We start from the raw sequence: 23,689 nt of genomic DNA, 5'->3' as shown, positions 1-23,689 counted from the left end.
CAAGTATTTATTGAGCCCCATACCTGGCCCTGTGCCAGTGGCCAGTCAGTCGCCTGGGTGTTGTGTGTCTATGTGTGTGAGGCAGGCAAAGTTGTATTAAAGGAACCTGAATTTTATTTTTTTCTTCTTTGATCATTTAAATTAAGTTGTATTAAAGTTGGCACAGATTGTAAGAGGAATCTAGAAGGAGCTACCCAAATAATTTTTGGGCACCAGAAATCGTCAGAGTTAGGAGGGTTTTAGTCTTCAGATTAAAGGAATGTAGCGTAAACATAGTAGATTTTTATAATTGTTTAATGAGACTGCACATGAAGCTTGGGTATTAAGGGAGTGTTTAGAACTAGGGGCTATTGGAATGGTCAAGGACCATGGATATTGTTCCATCCAGACCCTTTATTCACACCGACTTTAAATATATACACTATTTAACAAATGAAAAATGGAAAAACAACTCAGTGGTGGTCTTTTTCAGTGCAAACAGCTAGAACTTCGCTGTTAATACTTCCATTTCCTTGTCTATATAGTACGGTAATAAGGTGGTTGTGAGGGTTGAGAGTCAGTGAGATGCCCAGTACTGCCCTTGCCACGTATCTTTCTGCAAGTTTTTGCATACGGTGATGAGTGAAGAACCTCCAAACCTCTCTCTGAAGGTCAAAACCGCTTTCCGGGATGCCGCTGCAAAGCACAGTGCAACACCAAGCAGTGCCCGTGCTACCTGGCTGTCCGAGAGTGTGACCCTGACCTCTGTCTTACTTGTGGAGCCGCTGACCATTGGGACAGTAAAAATGTGTCCTGCAAGAACTGCAGTATTCAGCGGGGCTCCAAAAAGGTGAGCAACAAGTCGCTTCTGGAAGATTGTTTGTAGTTAGCTATTTAGTGATGCAAATGTCAGGATTGTCTTAGATGATTTAGCTGGGGCAAAAAGTAAAAGTGATCCTTGAAAGGTGCAACTGATGAGAAAGTGTTCATAATTTTCTCTGGGTAATGCACCCTTGGGCAGTCTCTTCAGTTTTATATAGAGCACCATACTCTGATAGTAGGAGAAACCAGCAAATTCTGAGAAGTAGCCATTCATGGTATCAGATTTAGGAATAAGAGGTATTTTTTCTACCTGTTTAATAGATTATTTGAATTTCTCTTTTAGTTAATAGTAGTTTATCTGGTATCCTTAATGCAAATAAATGGTGATTTCTATCAAAATATAGACTCATTCTCATCAAAGAGTATTTATAGATTCCTTGCTATGTAGAGTAAAAGATGAAATTTCCCATGGCAGGTTTTTATAGACTTACTTCCTGTTTGTTTAATAACCTTGAAAAAAACCCAGCTAGGAACTATACATTTTTAGTCTGGGGAATTGTATGTAGGTGAGTTAACTCTATCAGCCAGGAAGTAATGATTGAGCAAAAGACACTTCAGCAGCATGTATTTGGGAAATTTCGTATCTTTTTTTTTTTTAGGGCAGATGATAAGTTCTTTCTTCAGTCAGTTCTTTTTATAATAATAGCTGACATTTATTAAGCATGTAAAAATAGCAGGCACTGTTGTGAGTGCTTTAGTGGATTTGTTCATTGATTCTCCTAACCCTGTGAGTGAGGAGTAAGTGTTAACCCCCATTTTACGGGTAAGGAAACCCAAAGTCACAAGACTTGTAAAGGAGCAGGAGATCAAATCCTCCAGGCTCCCATTAACCTGCTCTTATGCTCTGTGTGTGTGTGTGCGTGTGTGTACGTGGGGTGTAGAGTAGACATATCTTTGTTGTTGGACCATTTATTTATAATTGAGAACACACTTCTTACCAGCAAGTCCCCTTCTACCAGAAATTCTGCTCCAGGCAAAACATTGAAGTTCTCTTGGTTTTGTTTGTGTCTTTGAACCAAAGTCTGTGTTTATGGCAGAGAGTTGTGCAGGGTGGTGGGCTTTTTGTTTTTGTTTTTAGCTTTGACTTTTTTCTTTTCTGTTAGACATTTAGATGATTTTACTCTAGGCAGTTATATGTCCATTTAGGTCACTGGATCACAGTGACTCTGGTTCAGTTTCCGATGGCATACCTGCTCAGACCTAAAAATCTCAATTTCCCCCCCAAACAACTTACCATTGTACTCCTTCCTCACTTTGTTCAGAAAGTGGGCAATTCTATTCATACTGACATGTCCTCTTTGTAAGACATTTTTTAACTCTTAAAAATGTTAAACTATGTAGATACCTTTTACCAGTTGGGTTTCATTTGCATAGCAGTATTTAGCTAATTTAGTTTCTGATCAGAAGGCTATTATTTGGGAAGTTCACCTGACAGGTGAGTGGTAAGATGGTCCAGAATAGGAATAGATAGGAAGCCTTTGTAAAGGTCACAAGAAAATTTTGGATGAAAGCATAATACTGAGCCGTGATGAAAAATTGGCATATGTTGGGGAACACATCCCTAAATACATAATTTATAGCAATGATCATCTTGGCATTTCTGCTGAAAATAGACTACTGGACTGACAAGATCATGATAACACCTCCCGGTAGTTTCTTGTGTTATCCTGAGGAGGTGGGGTGGAAGAACAAATCCAAAGCCAAGCTGCTATGGGCTTCAGAGGGAACCAATGCCAGTGAAGAATCAGGGGGTGTCCTGGGGCTGAAAATGGAATAACTATTAATAGAATCACTTGGGGAAAGTAGAGGGAAAGGTATGGAGAGGAAGAGTGATTTGGTGGTGTCCTTATATTAAATTCAGGTTGAAAGTGAATTACTCGAGGAAATCAAGGGCTGAAGAAACAGGGAAGCCAAAAGTGCAGCAGGCCTAGAGCACCTTGCTGAACGATGGTCATTGCAGAGGACCAACACCACCAAAAGGTTTTCTGTAAGACAGAGATTCTTATCTGCTGTATAAGGAAAACATAATGTTCATAGCCATTCTCAGCAGCTTTCACGTTGACTGAAGCTGTGTGCCCAATTACTGCCTTAGAACAAACAGGTCTGAGGATTTACAGTGATAGCTTTTGTTTTCATTCTGTAGTCTACTTTGTCCCCAGTCCATTTTCACCCTCCTTTTTCGATGATGTGATTGTGTTTTATTCTCTAGCATCTATTGCTGGCACCATCTGACGTGGCAGGCTGGGGGATTTTTATCAAAGATCCTGTGCAGAAAAATGAATTCATCTCAGAATACTGTGGAGAGGTAAGGCACTGATAACCTGTATTCAGGTGGCATTGTATATACTAACTTTACTTTATTTTAGATTGATTTTATTAGGTAAGTCTGGGTTTGATTGGAAATGAATTGCCATAAACTGCCTTTTCAGCCTGGACTTCTGCATGTTTGTGGATTTGCATGCTTAGTAACTGGATTGTGCTGGGCGCGGTGGCCGACTCCTGCAATCCCAGCACCTTGGGAGGCCGAGGCAGGTGGATCGCTTAAGCTCAGGAGTTGGAGACCAGCATGGGCAACATGGCAAGACCCCATTGCTACAAAAAATGCAAAAATTAGCCGGGCGTGGTGGTGCATACTTGTAGTCCCAGCTACTTGGGAGCTGAGGCAGGAAGCTCGCTTGAGCCTGGAAGAGCCTGGGAGGTTGAGGCTGCAGTGAGCCATGTTTGTGCCAGTGCACTCTGGCCTGGGCGACAAAGTGAGACCCTGTCTCAGAGGGGAAAAAAAGCAAAACAAAACAGGATTGCTTGGTTCTAGCCACATTTAGCTTTTCTCGTCTAGGGACAACAGGGAGAACAAGAGCTTTACCATAGAGTGGCCTGCTTAATCCACAACCTAGTTGATAAGGACCTAGAAACAACAATGTCATTAGTTATTCACCTTTTAAATTGTCGAGTTACCGAAAAATCATAGGCCTAGCTTCAGTTTGGAACCAGCTCACCCAAAATTTTTTTTTTTTTTTTTTTTGAGACAGAGTTTCGCTCTTGTTGCCCAGGCCAGAGTGCAATGGCGTGATTTTGGCTCACCGCAACCTCAGCCTCCCGGGTTCAAGCGATTCTCCTGCCTCAGTGTCCCGAGTAGCTGGGATTACAGGCATGCGCCACCGCGCCCAGGTGATCTGCCCGCCTCGGCCTCCCAAAGTGCTGGGATTACAGGCGTGAGCCACTGCAGCCGGCTTTTTAAAAAAACTCAGCAAAAAGACTTTGGTTCCTCACTTTCTCCAAGGATAATTACTTCAGGATGTGGAACTATTTCTGAGTTGGGGTCCTTAGTATACAGTTATTCTTTATTACTGCGCAGACCGAATGGGAAAGAGAACTTGGCTGTAGTGACCGTTGTTGTTGCGTTTTCTCCAGAAGGTTCAGTATTCACTCCGTGCGCTTTTGTGTGTTCTGTCAGGCTTGATCACCTTTATCCAAAAGAATTTTCTGTGTCTTTTTAGATTATTTCTCAAGATGAAGCTGACAGAAGAGGGAAAGTGTATGATAAATACATGTGCAGCTTTCTGTTCAACTTGAACAATGGTATGTTTCAGAGCTGGGAGGCAGTGAGTTCCTCTGAGTTGCATGTGGCAGCCTTCTGCCGGCCGAGTGTTCAGAAACGAGGGTAGAGGTCAGTGAGGTGACCAGAAGGAGGATCTCCTTAGAGGCATGGGGGGCTGCTTGCTTGAAAGGAACTGGAGCAAGGAATTCCTCAGGGAGCAGATAGACTAGATGTGCGGGAAACCGCCTCTCTGGAGTCCCGGCTGTCTGTGGGTGGCGCTATCCCAGCATCTGGCTGTGAAGGGGACGTTGTGCTCTTGCTGCTCACCTCACCTCTTGTGTTCAGGCAGCTCAGCACACCTCCTCCAGTCAGTGCCTCTGAGCGGGGAAGGAGGGGAGGAGCACTGCATTTGCAACCATCTTCCAGACTCCCCTGGATGTTCTCAAAGGACTGAGAGGAAAGGCAGCTGCTTTCATAGCTGATGTTCTGGGGTAGAATGTAAGGCTGTGTAGGGATGTTTCTGGTGGGATTATGTGAAAATGGAGGTAGGCTTAACATGTAAGATATTCAGAGAAACTCTTAGTTGGAACAAGTAGAATAGGTTTTTTTCTATGAATGCTTTATAGACATTATAATGAAAAAAACTAATTTTAAATGTGAAAATGCCTATTCGTGATGTTTGGAAGAATTTTGTCAGATTTTTTTTTTTTTGCTATGTTTTGCTCAGTAATGTATGTTTATAGTTGATAATTAATAGCTTTTGAGTCAGATAACCATCTTGAATTATAGGTGATTAATTTTAACCTGGAACAATAGTGTGTTCTTCCAAATGTCATTTCTTACTGAATGAAGTTGCTTGATTTATTTGCTTTTGCAGGCAAACCCTGAAGAACTGTAACCAGTTGCATTTACAAAATCATAATAACTTGGTTTACTTATAACTGAAATTATTCACTGGGCTGTGCTTACTTTTTTCTTTTTAGATTTTGTGGTGGATGCAACCCGCAAGGGTAACAAAATTCGTTTTGCAAATCATTCGGTAAATCCAAACTGCTATGCAAAAGGTAGGTACCTTTGACGTGAGAATTGGAACTCCCTTTTCAGTCCTGTGATGATGGACTTGAATACTTCTGGGATAGTTGTTTGTTATGTGAACAAGTCAGTTAACCCCCCGTGGCCCGTCTTCATGCTCACTGACACCAGTGTGTCTCTTTGCAGTTATGATGGTTAACGGTGATCACAGGATAGGTATTTTTGCCAAGAGAGCCATCCAGACTGGCGAAGAGCTGTTTTTTGATTACAGGTTGGTAAAGTACATTTCTAGCATGATCTCTAAGGGCTTTTTCTACTGGATTGTGAACTCTGGACAAAGGAGGGTTTTTAGTTCTTTGCTTCTTTTGATGGGTCACTTTGCCATGAGCATTAGTGGGGAATTAGGTTACACTTTCCTGTTATGTATTTATTATCCATTTATATATTATACAAGGCATGCTTATTTTTAAAATAGAGTAAAATCCATGCAGAAAGCCCCATTTCTCACCCTGCTGTTGACAGCTGGGTGAGTCCTAGACCTTCTCATATCATGCCGCATGCTGCATGCTTGCTCGTGGAGCGTTTTCCAGATAAGTGCGATCACACTGTCCTATAGATTTTTCTGCAACATGGTTTTACTTGACAATATACTATGCATATCTTTATGGATTAGATCTACTTAATTTATTGTTTGCTATAATACTTATTACACATATCATTACCATTTTAAAAGGTGCTGTTGGCAAATCGCTGTCTGATCACCCTGTGGGGATGCCTGGGACACGTGGGCCACCGATGGTATCTGTGTGGTTAGGCATTAGGCTGCCAGTTGACACTGTCAAGCTCTGTGGGATACATTTAACTCAGCCATTGAATACAGATTTAAGTGCAGTCAGATGACTGTCTAGTTAATGAACTCCTGTAGCCCCGTGTACATCCCATCCAGAAGCTGTCTTTGAGTACTGTGTTCTTGCATATTCAGGCTGGCCTTTAATGGCTGTTGCACAGCAGCGAGCTCTCAGTGAGGCAGACAGGGTCTGAGTGAAGGGCCCACTTTAGCAAAGGCCGCTGCCTTCACTCCAGGCAGGCTCTGAATGAAGAGTGTGGGGTGCAGCTTCCTTGGGATGACCCGGTGGCCTCATCCCCCATGGTGGGCTTCTTGTGCTCCTCTCTGGGTGTCCGCTGCACTCCAGTTCTCGCTTCACCTGGGGAAGTAACTGGCGGGCTGCTCTTTGGCCCTCTTTGCTATGGTCATCATTTTTTCCAGACCATGGTTCTATTTTGCCTTTCCAGCGTCAGGCCTAAACATCCTGATGTGGACCAGCCTTCCTGGGGCCACTTGCTTCAGAGGCATAGGGGAGGCTGGTCAAGCTCTGGGAATGCTTGTAGACAGGTTTGTTCAGTTCAGAACTTGGCAGCGTCTCAATTAGATGGCCAGCAACACAGACCTATGCATTGCCTTCTATGAATTGTGCCGTTACGCAGGCAGCTGTGTAATTGGATGGGTTTTTTTTTTTTTTTTTTTTAAGACATTTTAATGCACCCACTATCTTCAGCAGGCTTTGTTAAGTCAAGTCTCAGCACATGTTGGATGGGTGGCCATCCAGCGGACATCTCCTTCCTGTTGTTTCAGATACAGCCAGGCTGATGCCCTGAAGTATGTCGGCATCGAAAGAGAAATGGAAATCCCTTGACATCTGCTACCTCCTCCCCCTCCTCTGAAACAGCTGCCTTAGCTTCAGGAACCTCGAGTACTGTGGGCAATTTAGAAAAAGAACATGCAGTTTGAAATTCTGAATTTGCAAAGTACTGTAAGAATAATTTATAGTAATGAGTTTAAAAATCAACTTTTTATTGCCTTCTCACCAGCTGCAAAGTGTTTTGTACCAGTGAATTTTTGCAATAATGCAGTATGGTACATTTTTCAACTTTGAATAAAGAATACTTGAACTTGTCCTTGTTGAATCATCTCTCATAACGTGTCAATAACTGCTTTCAGGACTGCTCAACAAAAAACTTTTAAATTTAACTCCTTGGGTTTTTTAGTTGTCTTTGTATGAATCTTGATTTAACTAATACTGCCTGTTAATATGTGGAAGACATATATGAAGAACACTGCTGTGCATCCTGAGGGCTTACCCAGTAAAGGGCTTGATCTTATAGACAAGACCAGGGTGGGTACGTTCCAGTCAGCTGTGCAACCTGGAGAAAGAGATTTAACCTCCAAGTCTGTTCCCCATATATAAACTGACAGAGTAGACTTTTAGGTTATTTTTAAGAACTTACTTACCTAGTTCTAAACTCCATTAGTCTAGATAGAGTTCTTTAGAAACACAATATAAGTTGGGATTCCTTACCTACCTTATCACAAAAGGTGATTGATAGGTATAACCAAACTGTAGTTTTATATCTTCTCAGAGGTAAAAATCACAAACTCTGAAAGCGTCAAGGAAACGACATGTACCTTGCATGCCTTATGATAATGTGGTTTGTCCCAGAATTTGAGGTAACTTCCCTGCACCCTCCCCAGGTACATTCACCAGCAGCATCATGGGAACCCTGACAACCGCTGCAAACCAGTCCATACTGTTAGTTACTTAGCAGTTGCCTTTGCTACAGTTAGATTTTTATTTACAGTGTGATAGTATTAATATGAAACCTAATTAAATGGACTCATCTTGCTTTCCAGTTCCACAGCATTTGCGGGATCAGGTCTCTGACACATCAGTGCACAGGCGCAGCAACTTGAGTCCTAAAGTTAATTTGCCACTTGATTTGGGATTGAGGAGCTCCCTCCCTCAGCCTCGTCCCATGGTTTCTTAATGACAGTGCTGATCTATTTTACATCTAAATAACTATCTCCACTCTCACCCAGAAAATGGTACCATTCACTTCAGAGCTTGTTGCCCTCGGTGCCCTCATGTTCCGCTCGGCACTCAGCAGGACCCTGGGCAAACTGGGCAGCCATCAATCTCCTGAGGCAGTTACTTCATTATTTGGGTTAGGTCATTCTCTAGATGGCTCACTGGCCTTGCCTAGGCACAGGCGCATGGAGCCCATCTGTTCATCATCGCCTGTTCATGAGACCCCAAAGATTACTTGGGCTCAAAAGTACCTGTTGACATGGCTCATTCCAGCTACAGCCCTCAACCCATCCTCAGAGGAACAGCTGGGAAGCAGATCCTTGAGGCCTCCAGTGAGCTCAATGTACCAGAGCCCCAAATGCGTAGGAAAGACAAAGTGGCAATGATGGAAAGCAGTAGTTTTTCAGCCCTGTCTGTCTGGTGTATTCTCATTGCACAGCAAGCTTTTTATACCATGATCTGAAATGCGCTTCTCTAAAAGCCTCTTCAGTGACGTCCGTGAACACAGATTTTCTGAACAGAAATCCTTGACGTTAATAACCCATTTGATACAACCTTCTATCAAGCTTGTCTGGCCTGTGGACAGCCGGTTGCATACAGCCCAACACAAATTCGTAAACTTTCTTAAAACATTGAGGTTTTTTGTGATTTTTTTTTTTTTTTTAAAGACAGACAGGGTCTTGCTCTGTCACTACTCAGCCTGGAGTACAGTGGTGTGATCTTGGCTCACTGCAACCTCTGCCTCCCAGGTTCAAGCGATTCTCCTGCCTCAGCCTTCCGAGTAGCTGGGATTATAGGCATGGGCTACCACCCCTAATTTTTGTGTTTTTAGTAGAGGTGGGGTTTTGCCTTGTTGGCCAGGCTGGTCTTGAACTCCTGACCTCAAGTGATCCACCCACCTCGGCCTCCCAAAGTGCTGGGATTACAGGTGTGAGCTGCTCCGCCCAGCGTTTTTTTTTTTTTTTTTTTTTTTTTTTTTTTTTTTTTTTAAAGCTCATCAGCTACTTAATAGAAGGCTTGACATATACAATAAGCGGGACCTCACCCACAGACTAACTTCTGTGGGTAAAGTTAGAGGCACCTAGAAGCTGTGCTAGGTTTTCATTATTGTCTGGTTCATCCCATCTCCAGTCTTCACCGTATCCATGCCAGGTCCTCACTTCCACTTCTGCCCAAGATGTTCAGCAACTCCACCAAAAGTCAAATCAAATGTAAACCCACACATTTAAGCTTGTAGATAGCTCATCAAGACTGGATCCGAAATGTAAACATTTTGAAAACAGTATTCTCTTAAATTCTTAATGGAACTAGTTGAAATAATTGCGTATCCGCTCAATCCCTTGATATAAATAAGCAATTCCAGTGGGGGCTACACATGGATACCTGGCATTAGAAGTGGTCTACACTCACCTGTTACGGCAAGGGCATTGTTGGGGTTGCCCCTGGACAGGGTCATGAACTGGACAGATGAACGATGATGGTATAAAAAATGAACCTGGGCAGCCAAGTGACTGTGATTCCTACGAACAAGAAGGTGTCTTCATTAGAAGGGGGATTCAGTTCAAATAGCTGAAGGCCAGCAAGCATGTTTTCCAACTGGGGGTGGTCATGCTAAACTTCACAGGAAAATTAGGTACCAATATTCATCAAGGAGCAGCATCTTAAAATGCTGTCAGTAAAAATACGTACATTACATTACAGGCACCTGTTGGTCCTGTAACCACTTTCTTACCCTTCAGATTCCTGTCATGTGGCGTGCCTGGCCAGCATCCCGAGTCTATACCCCACGCTTAACAGAGCCCAATCAGGAGACTTACCCTCCCAGGCGCTGAGATCAAGGTCCTCCCTTCCCTTGTTCCCTTAGGCCACAGCAATACATACTTAGCCTGTGCATCTGGTCTTAGTGCACAGCCCAGCTCTGATTAAACCACAGTGAATTTTTCTACAACCCAGGAGGTAAAATATTGATTTTATAAAATATGAGTTCAAGTTGTCAATAGATTAAACCTTTGTTGCTGTGATACTGTTTCCAACCTCTTTGGCCATGATTCCAAGATAATAAGCCTTGGTCTCAGTGGTAACAACCACACTGTGTAGACCCCCACTAGGATTTGGCAGCAAATAGCCCCAGATGTTTGGTGTTCTACAGACAGGCTCCCCTATACTTCAAAAAAGGGTAAAAGCAAGAGTGACAATGTGAGTACTCTGGGGCTGGATTAGTTCAGTGATACTGCGCTTGGTGGTTCTTTGTAAACTATTTTTGTTTTTTTTTTTTTTTTTGACACGGAGTCTTGCTCTGTCGCCCAGGCTGGAGTGCAGTGGCACGATCTCAGCTCACTGCAACCTCTGCCTCCCAGGTTCAAGCGATCCGCCTGCCTCAGCCTCCCAAGTGGCTGGGACTACAGGCGTGTGCTACCACAACTGGCTAATTTTTGTATTTTTAGTAGAGATGGGGTTTCACCATGTTGGCCAGGCTGGTCTTGAACTCCTGACCTCAAGTGATCCGCCGCCCAGCCTCCCAAAGTGCTGGGATTACAGGCGTGAGCCAATGTGCCTGGCCACAATTTTCACAATTACAGCTAGTAATTGTGCACATACAAGTATTTTGTCCAAGGAGAATAGGGCTTGAGAACTGGGAAGAATGTGACCTTCCTCCTGGGTTCTAACCATGCTGCCCACATATAGGGACTGAACACCCGGGGTTTCCAGAATTCTGGGACTCTGCCTCTAAGCGACTTACTAAGTTGTCCTGAGAAAGAAATGCCTCAGGGAATGTCTCCCTTTCCATGTCTTACCAAGAGAAATGCAGTCAACCTATACACATAAGGGACATTTGGACCTAAACATAGGTCTTGAATTGCCTTTTCTTTCACACCAGTCAAGACGGTACACTTACCCAGTGCGAAGGGGAGCAGGTAAAGGCCAGGAATCTGAAGGTGTGGGGCAAACTCCCGACTCACCCATCACTCAGCTCACCTTCGCTTACCGTGAGGAATTTCCATGGGACCAAGGTACTTACCCAAGTGCCTGCTTGATCCCGGAGGAACTGAAGAGACCAGCAAACTCATGACAATATTTCCTATCATTCGCAGGACTGAAATACACAAGCTCTTAAGGCAGGTCTGTGGTGTTCCTTTGCAGCATGCTTTTCTCACAGGCAGAAAAATGGACTGGTTTGAGGAAAAGCAGGAGGTGAGCTTTACTCCCAGTCCGGCGCCACAGGGCAGGGTGGAGTTCGGAACACCAGCTGTCTCCTGCCTGGCTTCTATACTGGGACTCTTCACTAGATTGTCTGAAAAAGGGGATATACTAAAAAAAAGTGTGAGAACCATTAAGTGCTGGGTTTATTACCATTTTACTTTTTAACCTGTGTAACTTTTTTGTGACAGGGTTGCTTTGTTGCCCAGGCTGGATGCAGTGGTCTTGGCTCTCTGCAGCCTCAACCTCCTGGCCTCAAACGATCCTCCTGCCTCAGCCTCATGAGCGATTAGGACCGCAAATGTGCGCCACCAAGCCCGGCTAATTTTTGCAGAGACGGAGGCTCCCTATGTTGCACAAGGCTGAGCTCTCTCCAAGTGCTGGGCTTACAGCCGTGAGCTATCTTGTGCCTAGCCCCCCGGTTTGTTTTTGAGACAGAGTCTCGCCCTGTCACCCAGGCTGGAGTGCAATGGCGCGATCTCAGCTCACTGCAACCTCTGCCTCCGGGGTTCAAGTGATTCTCCTGCCTCAGCCTCCCAAGTAGCTAGGATTACAGGTACGCACCACCATGCCTGGTTAATTTTTTGTATTTTTAGTAGAGATGGGGTTTCACCATGTTGGCAAGGCTGGTCTTGAACACCTGACATTGTGATCCACCCGCCTCAGCCTCCCAGATTGCTGGGATTACAGGCACGTGCCACCATGCCTGGCTAATTTTGTGTTTTTAGTAGAGACAGGGTTTCTCCATGTTGGTCAGGCTGGTCTCTAACTTCCAACCTCAGGTGATCCGCCCACCTCAGCCTCCCAAAGTGGAATAACTCTTCTAACAATCAAGAACATGGTCCAATTTTCCAGCAGGTGCCTGAAAAGCAAGAGAACCTTGGCTCCCTGATGTAGTGCTGGTGCGAGGGTGAGTCCAGGAAGCTTCACCAGTCAAAGCTGACGTTTTGATCTGTCAGCTCCTCATAACCACCTGCTGCGACTGGAACAGAAGCGTGGACGAGCAGGCTGTGCCATGTCCCATGCCCACGACCGGAACAGAAGCATGGATGAGCAGGCTCTGCCGTGTCCCGAGCCCACAATCGGAGAAGCATGGACGAGCAGGCTCTGCCGTGTCCCGGGCCCACGGCTGGAACAGAAGCGTGGACGAGCAGCCTCTGCCGTGTCCCGGGCCCATGCTCTCCATGCCGACTCAGACTCAGGCAGCAGAGGCTGGTGACGACCAGGGATCCTGGAGCCCGACCACTCACCTTCAGTCCTACCTCCTCTACTCACTAGAGGCAGCTTCCCTCATCTGGCCTCAGTTTCCCCACCTGCAGAAAGGAGGATACTATTTCACACGTAGGTTGTCAGGGTAAGTCATTTAGTCCTTACACGTGTCAAAGAGGATGAGTGTGTGGCCACCGACTCTCACTGAATACAGTGACACAGTCCATTCAAGTCACCACAGAAGTCACAAAAATAAGCATGATTTCTTTTTTTAAAAAAAGGATTACACAGGGGCTTAAAATTCTAAGATCTTAAAAACTTTTCAATCCAAAGAATACGGCCCTTTGAAACTACAGGAAGACACTAGGAATATAAATTTGCACAATCATTATATCTTTTATTTACATATAGAAATTAGTAAAACTTAAAACAAAACCCAATGCGACTTGTACAGAAATCCTTTAATTTTCTTTATTTTCACACATTAAAAAATGAAACACACTATACAAATGGTTTTCATAGCAGGTTACATGTGGGTCCACTCAGACTTGCTCTCAAAGTGCTGCCAACGTGACAAGTGCTGCCAAGACGACAGCTGCGAATCGGGGAGCCCATGTATTGACTTAGTGCGGTAGCATGCAGCCCTCGGCACGGAGGGTCAGTCCCCGCTGTTCTTAAATTAGGGTAAATGGCGTTGGTGTCCGTATTTACAGACTTGAAATGTATCAATCCTGAGCAGTTCCGATGTAAATCCGAGACCAGCTGATGGGAGTCTTGGTCTCAGTTTTAAAAAGGGAGGTCCAATGGCGGCAGGCTGGCTGCTATGAACTTGAGTTGTTTTCATTGTTTCCAACATGAACTATTTGCTGCGGGTCACACAGTCAGACCCTTCCAGAAGGGTTAAGCCAAGTAACTGTAGGTGTCCTTTTCACCATCCACTCGCTCCAAATATTCTTTCTCAATTAGAATGTCAATGCATTTCTGGGTGTTATTTTTAAAAAGGAAGAGGTAGTGAAAGAGAAGAAAAACACAAATTATCATCAGAACAGAGAGAGGCTGCCCCCACCACAAATCTCCCCTGATTCGGAGCTCAGTGGGGAGCAGTGTCCCTGCCCCAGATCTGTTAGCATAGAGTTTTACTTCCTGGCATTTAAGCCTTCATGCATGGAGCTTCCTGACACTTGCTGAGGGTGACTCCGAGTCCCTCCTGCACCCGCCCTAGGAACTGGAGTCAGGTGCTTCGGGAGCCCCGTGGGCCAGTCTCCCTTTCTACCACCAAAATCTGCCTGCCTCTGCGGCAGGACTCAGTCTCACAAGAAGAGGCCATGAACAGGGAACAGGGGACTGTGGGGAACTCCCTGAACAGCCATGAACGAACTGGCACCTGTGCCAAATGTAACCCAGGAGGGACACTGGGCCTCCTGCCTGTTGGGGAAGTCACCTGTCAATGCCACCCCTGAGGCTCTCCACTGGCTGTGACTTACCCAAGTGGTTTAGGAAAAGGAAAGTCCTGCTTAGTTACCATTTTAAACAAACCCAATCAGAAATAAGCAAAATGTCAATTATCAGTAGGCTACATAAAGGAAGGTGTGTTCCCATAACAGAACACCCATAAGAGCAACAAAAACGACCCAGTGCTTCTCGATACCGCAATGCGACGAACCTCCCGAAGATACTGCTGAGGAAATTCTTACCAGGCACGGGAGTGTGTGCTCTAGAATCTGTTTATGTATCACGCAAAAGCAGGCAAAACTGTTTTATGGTGTCAGAAGACACGACAGTGATTTTCTATGGGACACAGGTGCTGGCTGGGGTGGGTGGGCTTCCGGGATGCTGGGCATGTTTCAATTCTTACCTGGGTGCTGATCACACAGTGTATTGACTGTGAAAGTCATCAAGCTGGCACTTCATCATCTGTGCACTTTGTATGTGTGTTTCAACAGAGTTAAACTGAAGCCGACTTTCTTTTATAGAAATCTACTACATACAAAGAAGCCAGCTCCCTCCTTCTTCATGCTACAGCAATCAATCCACTTTTTGCTACATCTTTTATCTTCTAAATTAAGAAAGGAATGTGACTGCTATGTAAGTCCTGTACCTTGATCACAGGGACTCGAGGTTTGAACCTGGAGGACAGCTGAGTGAGGACCTCGCCAAGTAACTGCTGGTGTTTCAGAACCTTCCTCATCTTCATGATTCTCACGATGGCCGCCTATGCAACAAGATAAGGAAAAAGAAGTGCATTTAGAGCTGTAACAACGTTGTATTTATCATAGTTAAGGACAAGCTGCACAGATGCTGCCGACGCCTATGCACTGGATCACAATTTCCTAACAGGCAACAAACATCCTGCAGGTGAGACGGGAGAGGGAACCAATTCTACCTGCCTATGTTTCAACTCTAACGTGGCAAACATGACAATGTTTGGGTCTTTTGAGCAATTTTACCTCAATAATTTAACTCAACCATAAAGCATTAAAAAAAAGGAGACAAAATTAAATCTTCAAGGCCACGGAAGCTGCCCATCCTCCTCACTGAAGAACTCTCCTTCCCCTCATTTCCGCCGAACCTGCCACAGTGTTTGCTTTCCAACATTTAGAGCAAGAGGACTGCCCTGTTTTGCCTGGTGACATAAAGGACTAAGTCAGATAACAAGGCCCTGGCTCTCGGCCTTGCCACCTTCTGCCATCACAGACCCATTCATCTGGCAATCACTCCTTCGTCACCCCCGCCTACCCCCCACGGCCCGTCCTTGTGAGCCATCCCTGCGTGAGGGACAGCACACCCGGCACAGGCATACAGATAAGTCACCTGAATCAGTAGTTTGCGGTCTTCCTCGATGTTTTTGTGTGTGGTTTCTTGTTCCTGCTTCTGTTCGGTTTTCATTGGCACATTGATGTTAACCCTTAATTTCTTACTATCAAGAAAAATGAGGAAACCGATCACTATTATATTAAAAGGTAGGCAGTGAAGGCTGCTTTCTATTTTTCAACCTTTAAGAAGTGCCCTGCTTCCCTACACAGAGGGGAGAATGTTGATTTCTGTGAGCTCTCCGTGAAAATGTCCTCTGCCCAGCACTGGGTACAGTCCGATCATGGCCTAGTTTCCTACTCGGCCATTAACAGGGACATCCACATTACAGAAAATCCACGTCCCTAATCTGCTCTCCCAAAATTTTGTCAAGTGAGATAAAATCAAGCCACTTGGACATAAAGGTCCAAACTTTCTTGGTGAGCCATTTAAGGAGACTTATTTGCCAAAATAATAAAAATCCCAGAAGCTCAGAATTGGAGAAACATCAGGCTCGCTGAATGGAATCAAAGGCCTACCTCACACTCCCAGCCTAGTGCCTGTCGCTTCACACTGAGTCCCCGGTCTCCCTTGGTTTGTAACAATACTGAGATCCGTGCTAGGGCTCCCGGGGGACGTGTCTATGGTCAAGGGCCATCTACTTATTAGATTTTTCTTACTTTTTATAACCAAGATATAATTTTATTAAGGTATCTGGCTTCAATTCCACCTCATCAACATTTGCATTTTCATCTTCCAAGACCTGTAAGAAAACAATTGTTACTCTACAATCTCAGGAAAAGGATTCTTCTAGCGTAAGATAAAAAGGGCGCAAACCTACCAATAGCTTCGACTTTAATAAAATCTGTAAAACTTGCGCCAAAATGTCCTGCAATTAAAGAGAAAAAGGGGAAGTTAAAGGGAAAATGCATTTTTCTTTGCAATAACCACCACAGGCAACCTCACAGTCCATTTTCCATTAAAAAAAAAAAAATCACCCAAAAGAAGAATATGCTGGAAGGAAAAAAAAGTTGGTACTTCTTAGAAGTTCACTAAATTTACGCTTCCTTCCACCCTGACTTCTAGAAGTGAAATCAACCCCTTTCTGGCCTTGACCACACAATAATAGAAATGAACAATTCTGTTATACTTAAATCAGGTTGAGTAACCCTTATCTGAAATGCCTGGGACTAGAAGTGTTTGGATTTCGGAATACTGCACTGGATTTACAGATTCAGCAGCCCTGATTTGAAAATCCGAAATTTCAACTGCGCCATGAGCATTTTTTTTTTTTTTTTTTTGAGCATCATGTTGGTGCTCAAAAATGTTTGGATTGTGGAGCATTCTGGAATCTGGATTTTTGGATTAGGGATGTTGAACCTGTATTGGAAACCATGCACAATGAAATCTTCAGGAACTCTTCACTTCTTAAGTGCCTGACAGCTCATCTTAGACAGTGATCATCACAAAAGAAATATTAAAGAGCTGCCCAGCAAGACTGAAAATAATGTCCTGCTCATGAGAATGGTGGGGCTCAGCGGCAGGCGACCTTGTCAACTTGCCTTTGATGCACTCAAGCACGTTGTGTGGCCTCTCATCTGTGAATGGTGGGTGTGGTAAACGCTTCCCAGCCCTCCTTCAGCCTCACAGCTTTATGATCCCATGAAATCCAAGGGACCAGCCTGAGGGCACTCACAGAGTCACACGGACTCTTACAACCCACGGGCAGTGGAGTCCTGTCGTCATAATGGGTACCCATTCTGGTCTGAGGATACGTGGTGAAAGCTGTCAAAGCGAGAGGCCTCTCTCTAGTCTAGTAACTGACCCAGAACTGCCAGCAGCCATTCGAATACTGCCCGCTGCATCTAGAGCAGGGTGCGGGGGTGCCCACTTCCTGAGCCAGGTCTGATTGGACAGCATCTACTGTGGGCAGAAAGGAGAGAGCAGCGGCAGCCTCCTGAGGGAGTTCTAACACTGAGAACCACTCAGGAGACCGGCCTAAAATCCTGATCAGAAGCAGCCAAGCAAAGACCTGACAGTCACACCTGTCAGCCCTGTCCTCGGGACCCGTCTGCACAGCCCTCCCCACAGTCTAGGGGGCAACCAGGCCTCCAACCTACAAAGGCACAAACTCATTTTGTTATTAGAATCTGAAGATATATTTAGGAGTAATTCGAAGAATGACTACAAAATAGTCATTCAAAATGACTTTCCTAACTCAGTCCATAAGGCCAGGATTAGCCAGACAAGAAAACCAAACGAACATCTTGAGAAAACAATGGAGCAATATCCCTTATGAATATAAATGCAAAACTCGAGAAAATACCGGCAAGCTAAACCCAACAACATAGAAAAAGGATTATATACTATGACCAAGTGGGACTCACCCTAAGAACACCAGGGTAGTTCAACATCAGTGCAATACACCATATTAACAGACAAAAAAGCAGTTATTTTGACAGAGTAGAAAAAGCATTTTGACAAAATACAACACTCTTGCATGATACAAAATTCAATAAACTAAGAATAAAAGGGAACCTCTTTAGTCTGATAAAGGACATCTAGTAAACGCTCACAGCTAACACCATCACTCTTTAACATCACAGTTAAACAGTAAAAGACTGGAAGCTTTCCCAATAAGGGCAGTAACAAGACAAGGATGCTTGTTCTTACCACATCCATTCAACAGTGTACCACAAATTCTAGCCAGAAGAATCAGGCAAAAACAAAGACAAACAAAAAAGAAATAAAAGGCAGCCAAATAAGAAAAGGAAGAAGCAAAACTGCCTGTATTTATAGATGATATGACAGTATATCAAAAAACTCTAAAGAATCCCCCCAAAAACGATTTGAGCTAATAAATTAGAGCTAATAAACATTTAGCAATGTTATAGGAAACAGAATCAAAATACAATAATTAGTTGTACCTTTTTTTTTTTTTTTTTGAGACAGAGTCTTGCTCTGTCACCCAGGCTGGAGTGCAGTGGCGCAATCAGGGCTCACTGCAAGCTGCGCCTCCTGGGTTCACACCATTCTCTCGCCTCAGCCTCCCGGGTAGCTGGGACTACAGGCACCTGCCACCACGCCCAGCTAATTTTGTTTTTGTATTTTTAGTAGAGACTGGGTTTCACCGTGTTAGCCAGGATGGTCTCGATCTCCTGACCTCGTGATCCGCCCGCCTCGGGCTCCCAAAGTGCTGGGATTACAGGCGTGAGCCACCACACCCTGCGGTACTTAGTTGTACTTCTATACATTAGCAACGAGCAATCAGAAAGTGGAACAGGCTGGCATGGTGGCTCATGCCTGTGTAATCCCAGCACTTTGGGAGGCCAAGGTGAAAGTGTCACTTGAGCCCAGGAGTTCAAGACCAATCTGGGCAACACAGTGAAACACCATCTCTACAAAAAATACAAAAATTAGCTGAGCATGGTGGCAAGCACCTGTAGTGCCAGCTACTCAGGAGGCTGAGGAGAGAGGATCATTTGATACCGCAGTGAGCTATGACTGCACCATTGCACTCCAGCCTGAGCAAGAGACCCTGTCTCAAAAAAACAGAAAAAAGTGAAATTAAGAAAACAACTCTGCCAGGCACGGTGGCTCACGCCTATAATCCCAGCACTTTGGGAGGCCGAGGCAGGCAGATCACTTGAGGTCAGGAGTTCAAGACCAGCCTGGCCAACATGGTGAAACCCTGTCTGTACTAAAAATACAAAAAATTAGCCAGGCATGGTGGCGCACGCCTGTAATCCCAGCTACTTGGGAGGTTGAGGTGGGAGAATTGCTGGAACCCAGGAGGCGGAGGTTGCAGTGAGCCAAGATTGCACCACTGCACTCCAGCCTAGGAGACAGAGCAAGACTCCGTCTCAATTAAAAAACTAAAAACCAATTCCATTTATAATAGCATCAAAAAGAATAAACTAGGAATAAATTGAAAGTAGTAGAAGATGCATACACTGAAAACCATGAGACACAGTTGAAAGAAAAGACAACCTAAATAGATGAAAAGACATCCCATGTTCATGGAGTGGGAGACTTAAAATACTGCTAAGATGGCAATACTCCCCAGAGCAATCTATAGATTCAGTGCAATCCTTATCAAAATCTCAACTGCACTTTTTGTAGAAATGGACAAGCTGATCTTGAAATTCATAAGGTAACATAAGGGATCCAGAATAGCCAATATAATCTTGGGGGAAAATAAAACAAAGTTAGGGGTCTCGATTTCAAGATTTACTGCAAAACAACAGTAATCCAGACAGTGTGATACTGGCATAGTAAAGATATACAGATCACTGGAAAAGAATTGAGAATCCAGAAATAAACCCATATATACCTATGGCCAACTGACTTTTGACAAGTTTGCCAGCACCAAACAATAGGGAGAGAATAGTCCTTGGCCTCAGACTAGGCAATGATTCCTTAAAAATGACACCAAAACCACAAACAACATAAAGAAAAAATAGATAAAATAGGCTTCATCAAAATTAAAAATGTGTGTATGTAAGAAAGTAAGAAGACAACCCACAGAATGGGAAAAAACATTTGTAAATTACATATTTGATAAGGATCTAGTATACAGAATATTAAAAGAATTCTTACAACTCAACAACAAAAAGACAAATAACCCAACTGAAAAATGGGCAAAGAATTTGATCAAACATTTCTCCAAAGAAGATATACAAATGGCAATAAACACAAAAAAGATTCTACACATCATTAGTTGTTAGAGAAATGCAAGTCAAAAACTGCAAGATACTACTTCACATCCACTGGGATGGCTATAATTTTTTTTAAAAACGAAAATAACAAATGTTGGTGAGGATATGGAGAAACTGAAAGTTTCATACACTGTTGGTGAGAATATGAAATGGCACAGCCACTATGGAACAGTCTGGCAGTGCCTCAAAAAATTCAGCTATTACATGACTCAGCAATTCTATACCTAGGTATATACCCAGGAAAATTGAAAACATGTATTCACAGCAGCATTGTTCATAATTGGAAACAACTTAAATGTACATCAACTGATGAACAAATAAAATGTGGTCCATCTATACACTGGATTATTCGACCACAAAAAGAAATGAAGTACCAACACATGCCAGAACATGGGCAAACCTTGCAAACAGTATACACTGAGGGAAAGAAGGCAGGCACAGAAAGTCATGTGTTATATGATTCCATTTATATGAAATGTCTGGAGTAGGCAAATTGATAGCAAATTAATGGTTGTCAGGGGCTGGGAGCTAGCGGGCAGTTACTGCTAATGGGTGCAGGTTTCTTTTTGGGGTGATAAAACACTCTGGAATTGGATAATGGTGGTAGTTCTATAAGCTTGTGAATATACTAAAAACCACTTTGTACACTTTAAAATGACTTTTATGTTATGTCAAATTTTATTATCTAAAATATATCTCAATAAAAAATATGGCTAGCAGGAAAAATAATACTAAAGTGGAAATTTAAGCTTAGTAAGAAAAGCCTAACTGGTTAAATGAATGAGAGAAAAGCATGGATGAGGAGTATGTGTGTGTGTTACACGGAGTTTTATTTTTAAGAGACAGGGTCTCTGTCACCCACGCTGGAGTACAGGGGCACGATCATAGCTCACTGCAGCCTCGACCTCCCAGGCTCAAGTGATCCTCCCGCCCCAGCCTCCCAAGAAGCTGGGACTACAGGCATGTGCCACCATGCCTGGCTCAACAATGAGTTTTAACATGAAGCTTTTTGTAGTGCGTATTCAAATCCTGGAATAAGGCCATATTCATCTTCATGAGGCAAACATCTATTTCAAATTAAAGATGCCCATATCCTCTTCCTTATCTTTCCTAACAATATCCACGAGAACAAGGAAACGGCAAGCTGATAGAACAACGAGCCTGAGATGAGAATACCATTTTAATTTGAGTGCTGTCAGTCAGCTGCTGCACAGTGTAGGCATCTTCCGTGTTGTACTGAAGCAGGATAGCCATCTGGAATGTCGATGCCTTTGCGGCCCCCCATATAAAAGAAAAAGAAGGAAAATGTACATGCATGGAAACACCTCCCAAAATATACAGCCCAAGTTTGAAGAACTTATTTATGAAACAAATTCTTTAAACAAGTACAAAAAAAGCACAGATCTATTTAAAAGGGAATATAAAACGTGGCAATGCCACTACAATGCAACATTTTCCCAAAGTCATTCATTTTCCATGTTTACAAACATTAAAATAATTTGAGGGTTTTTTTAAAAAACGTATTGTCTATGTGGATATATACTATAGATACGTCCCCACGCATTTATAGAGACAATCACATATACACACACCTGGTATATATGGACATGTTAAGCATCAATCTCCAAATCTGTTTTTGGCACATGAGCTAAGGAATATTATCTTTTGGCACATTATTGATGTAAAACAACACAAATATCAAATTATATTTGGTTTTCTAATCCTAAGTACTTTACTATGAAAGTATGAAAAAAGTAAGTAAAGTATGAAATGGCAAGTGTACTAAATTTTTTTTTTTTTTTTGAGACAAAGTCTTGCTCTGTCACCCAGGCTGGAGTGCAGTGGCACAATCTCGGCTCACTGCAACCTCCGCCTCCCAGGTTCAAGGGATTCTCCTGCCTTGGCCTCCAGAGTAGCTGGGGCTATAGGCGTGCGCCACCACACCCAGCTAATTTTTGTATTTTAGTAGAGATGGGGTTTCGCCATGCTGGCCAGGCTGGTCTCGAACTCCTGACCTTGTGATCTGCCTGCCTTGGCCTCCCAAAGTGCTAGGATTACAGGCTGAGCCACTGCACCCGGCCCTGAAGTGTCTTCTAAAAGACAGGTAGCACGTGTTGGTTCCTGATTGCTGAGTGTGTGCGAGCGAATAAACACCCCGAGGACTCCTTCCTCTCTTCTCCCTCTTTTCTTGCATAATCGACAGCAACAAATAATGACCCATGACTGTCAGTCACTGCTTGCCTTGGCAAGACCTTGGTCAATGGAAAGAGAAACAAACAAAAAACGCCACATGCCTGTTTCAGGGCGGCCCACAGACAACACTGCTTCCAGGGCCTTGAACAGAGATACAAGGGAATGAGCGTGTTGCTAATGTTTTCTATTGGGCCCGCTCTGGGCTGCCTTAACACGGCAGACACACCCTAGGCAAAGCCTCCGCCCTGTCAAAAACTGGACACTGAAATTCCAGGTACTGTAGTGGAACACATGGATTCTTCTATGTATATTTGGGGATAAATGAAACAAAATTTCAATTGTATAGTAAGAAACATTCAAGTTGATAAAGACCTCTGGAGCCAGCATAATACTATGCATTTTAACAATTTTAAGTCACAGTAGATTTACGAAAAGTTTAAATTAATGAGCAGCTTGAGTCTGCAGAACAACCCATTCTGGAGTTTCTTAATACTTAAACACAGACTTGCAATTCTTCTTAGAAACTCACTGGTGAAACCTTCTCAGAGACTAAAATATGCCATTACTTGTGAAGCCCACTCAGTACAAAAGTGGAAGTAGAAAGAGCTTGGACTTTTTTTTCTTTTTACTTTAAAAAATATCTAGAGATGGGGTCTTGCTATGTTGTCCAGGCTTGTCTCAAACTCCTAGCCTCAAGTGATTCTCTGGTCTCAGCCTCCCAAAGCGTTAGGATTACAAGCGTGAGCCACCACACCAGCCAAGCCTAGACTTTAAGAGAAAAGACTTTAACTGAAATTTTGGCTCAGATACATATAAGCTAGGATTCAGAGAAATTCACTTAAATTAACCCAAGCTTCAGTTTTCTCCTCTACAAAATGGAAATATTCTTAGTTACATAGTTATAAATTAGGTTATACTCAATATTGTTGTCAGCACTGAGTGTTATCAATGTGAAAGTGCTCTGTGTAAGGTGGAGAGCTGATGTAATGAAATGCATGCAACTCCAGCTTTTGAAGTCACTACCTGAACAGCTGATGTGTGTCAGGCAGGAGCGGTGCCAAACACTTACTAAATACATTATTTAATTTTCACATCAATTCCCAACTATAAGTACTAACACTCCCATTAATGGAGGAGAAAACTGAGGCTCACAATCATTAAATAACTTGCTCCCCAGCCAGAAAGAACTGGAATTTGGTTCATCTGATTCTTACAACTCCATGCTTTAAACCTGCCACTATTTCACCAGAAGCTGAATTCTAGATTCTGCTGCTGAGTCAGCTGAT

The 23,689-nt window shown here is 43.5% G+C and overlaps 2 protein-coding genes across 21 annotated transcripts in view; one reads left to right on the top strand and one right to left on the bottom strand.

The window, feature by feature from the left end:
* The window catches only part of EZH2 (enhancer of zeste 2 polycomb repressive complex 2 subunit), a 76,168-nt gene extending 68,781 nt beyond the window's left edge, over positions 1–7,387 (top strand). For all 16 annotated transcript variants that reach the window (XM_055115496.2, XM_034965165.3, XM_034965166.3 and 13 more), the window contains 6 exons: positions 651–829; positions 3,071–3,166; positions 4,359–4,440; positions 5,383–5,463; positions 5,618–5,702; positions 7,065–7,387. In XM_055115496.2, the coding sequence (XP_054971471.1) occupies positions 651–829; positions 3,071–3,166; positions 4,359–4,440; positions 5,383–5,463; positions 5,618–5,702; positions 7,065–7,125 (584 nt within the window). In that variant the 3' untranslated portion in view covers positions 7,126–7,387. The remainder of the gene's footprint in view (positions 1–650; positions 830–3,070; positions 3,167–4,358; positions 4,441–5,382; positions 5,464–5,617; positions 5,703–7,064) is intronic.
* A 5,755-nt stretch (positions 7,388–13,142) lies between these two features.
* The window catches only part of CUL1 (cullin 1), a 102,112-nt gene continuing 91,565 nt past the window's right edge, over positions 13,143–23,689 (bottom strand). For all 5 annotated transcript variants that reach the window (XM_055115487.2, XM_008973964.5, XM_063606132.1 and 2 more), the window contains exons 17-22: positions 21,387–21,479; positions 16,334–16,381; positions 16,173–16,255; positions 15,514–15,619; positions 14,801–14,914; positions 13,143–13,683 (exon numbers count right to left, since the gene is read on the bottom strand). In XM_055115487.2, coding sequence (XP_054971462.1) covers positions 13,603–13,683; positions 14,801–14,914; positions 15,514–15,619; positions 16,173–16,255; positions 16,334–16,381; positions 21,387–21,479 — 525 coding nt within the window. In that variant the 3' untranslated portion in view covers positions 13,143–13,602. The remainder of the gene's footprint in view (positions 13,684–14,800; positions 14,915–15,513; positions 15,620–16,172; positions 16,256–16,333; positions 16,382–21,386; positions 21,480–23,689) is intronic.

Source organism: Pan paniscus, chromosome 6 (assembly GCF_029289425.2).
Source record: "Pan paniscus chromosome 6, NHGRI_mPanPan1-v2.0_pri, whole genome shotgun sequence".
In the NCBI taxonomy this organism is placed as follows: domain Eukaryota; kingdom Metazoa; phylum Chordata; class Mammalia; order Primates; family Hominidae; genus Pan; species Pan paniscus.
The sequence above is the reverse complement of the archived record's forward strand: the minus strand, read 5'-3'. Positions and strand labels throughout refer to the sequence as shown.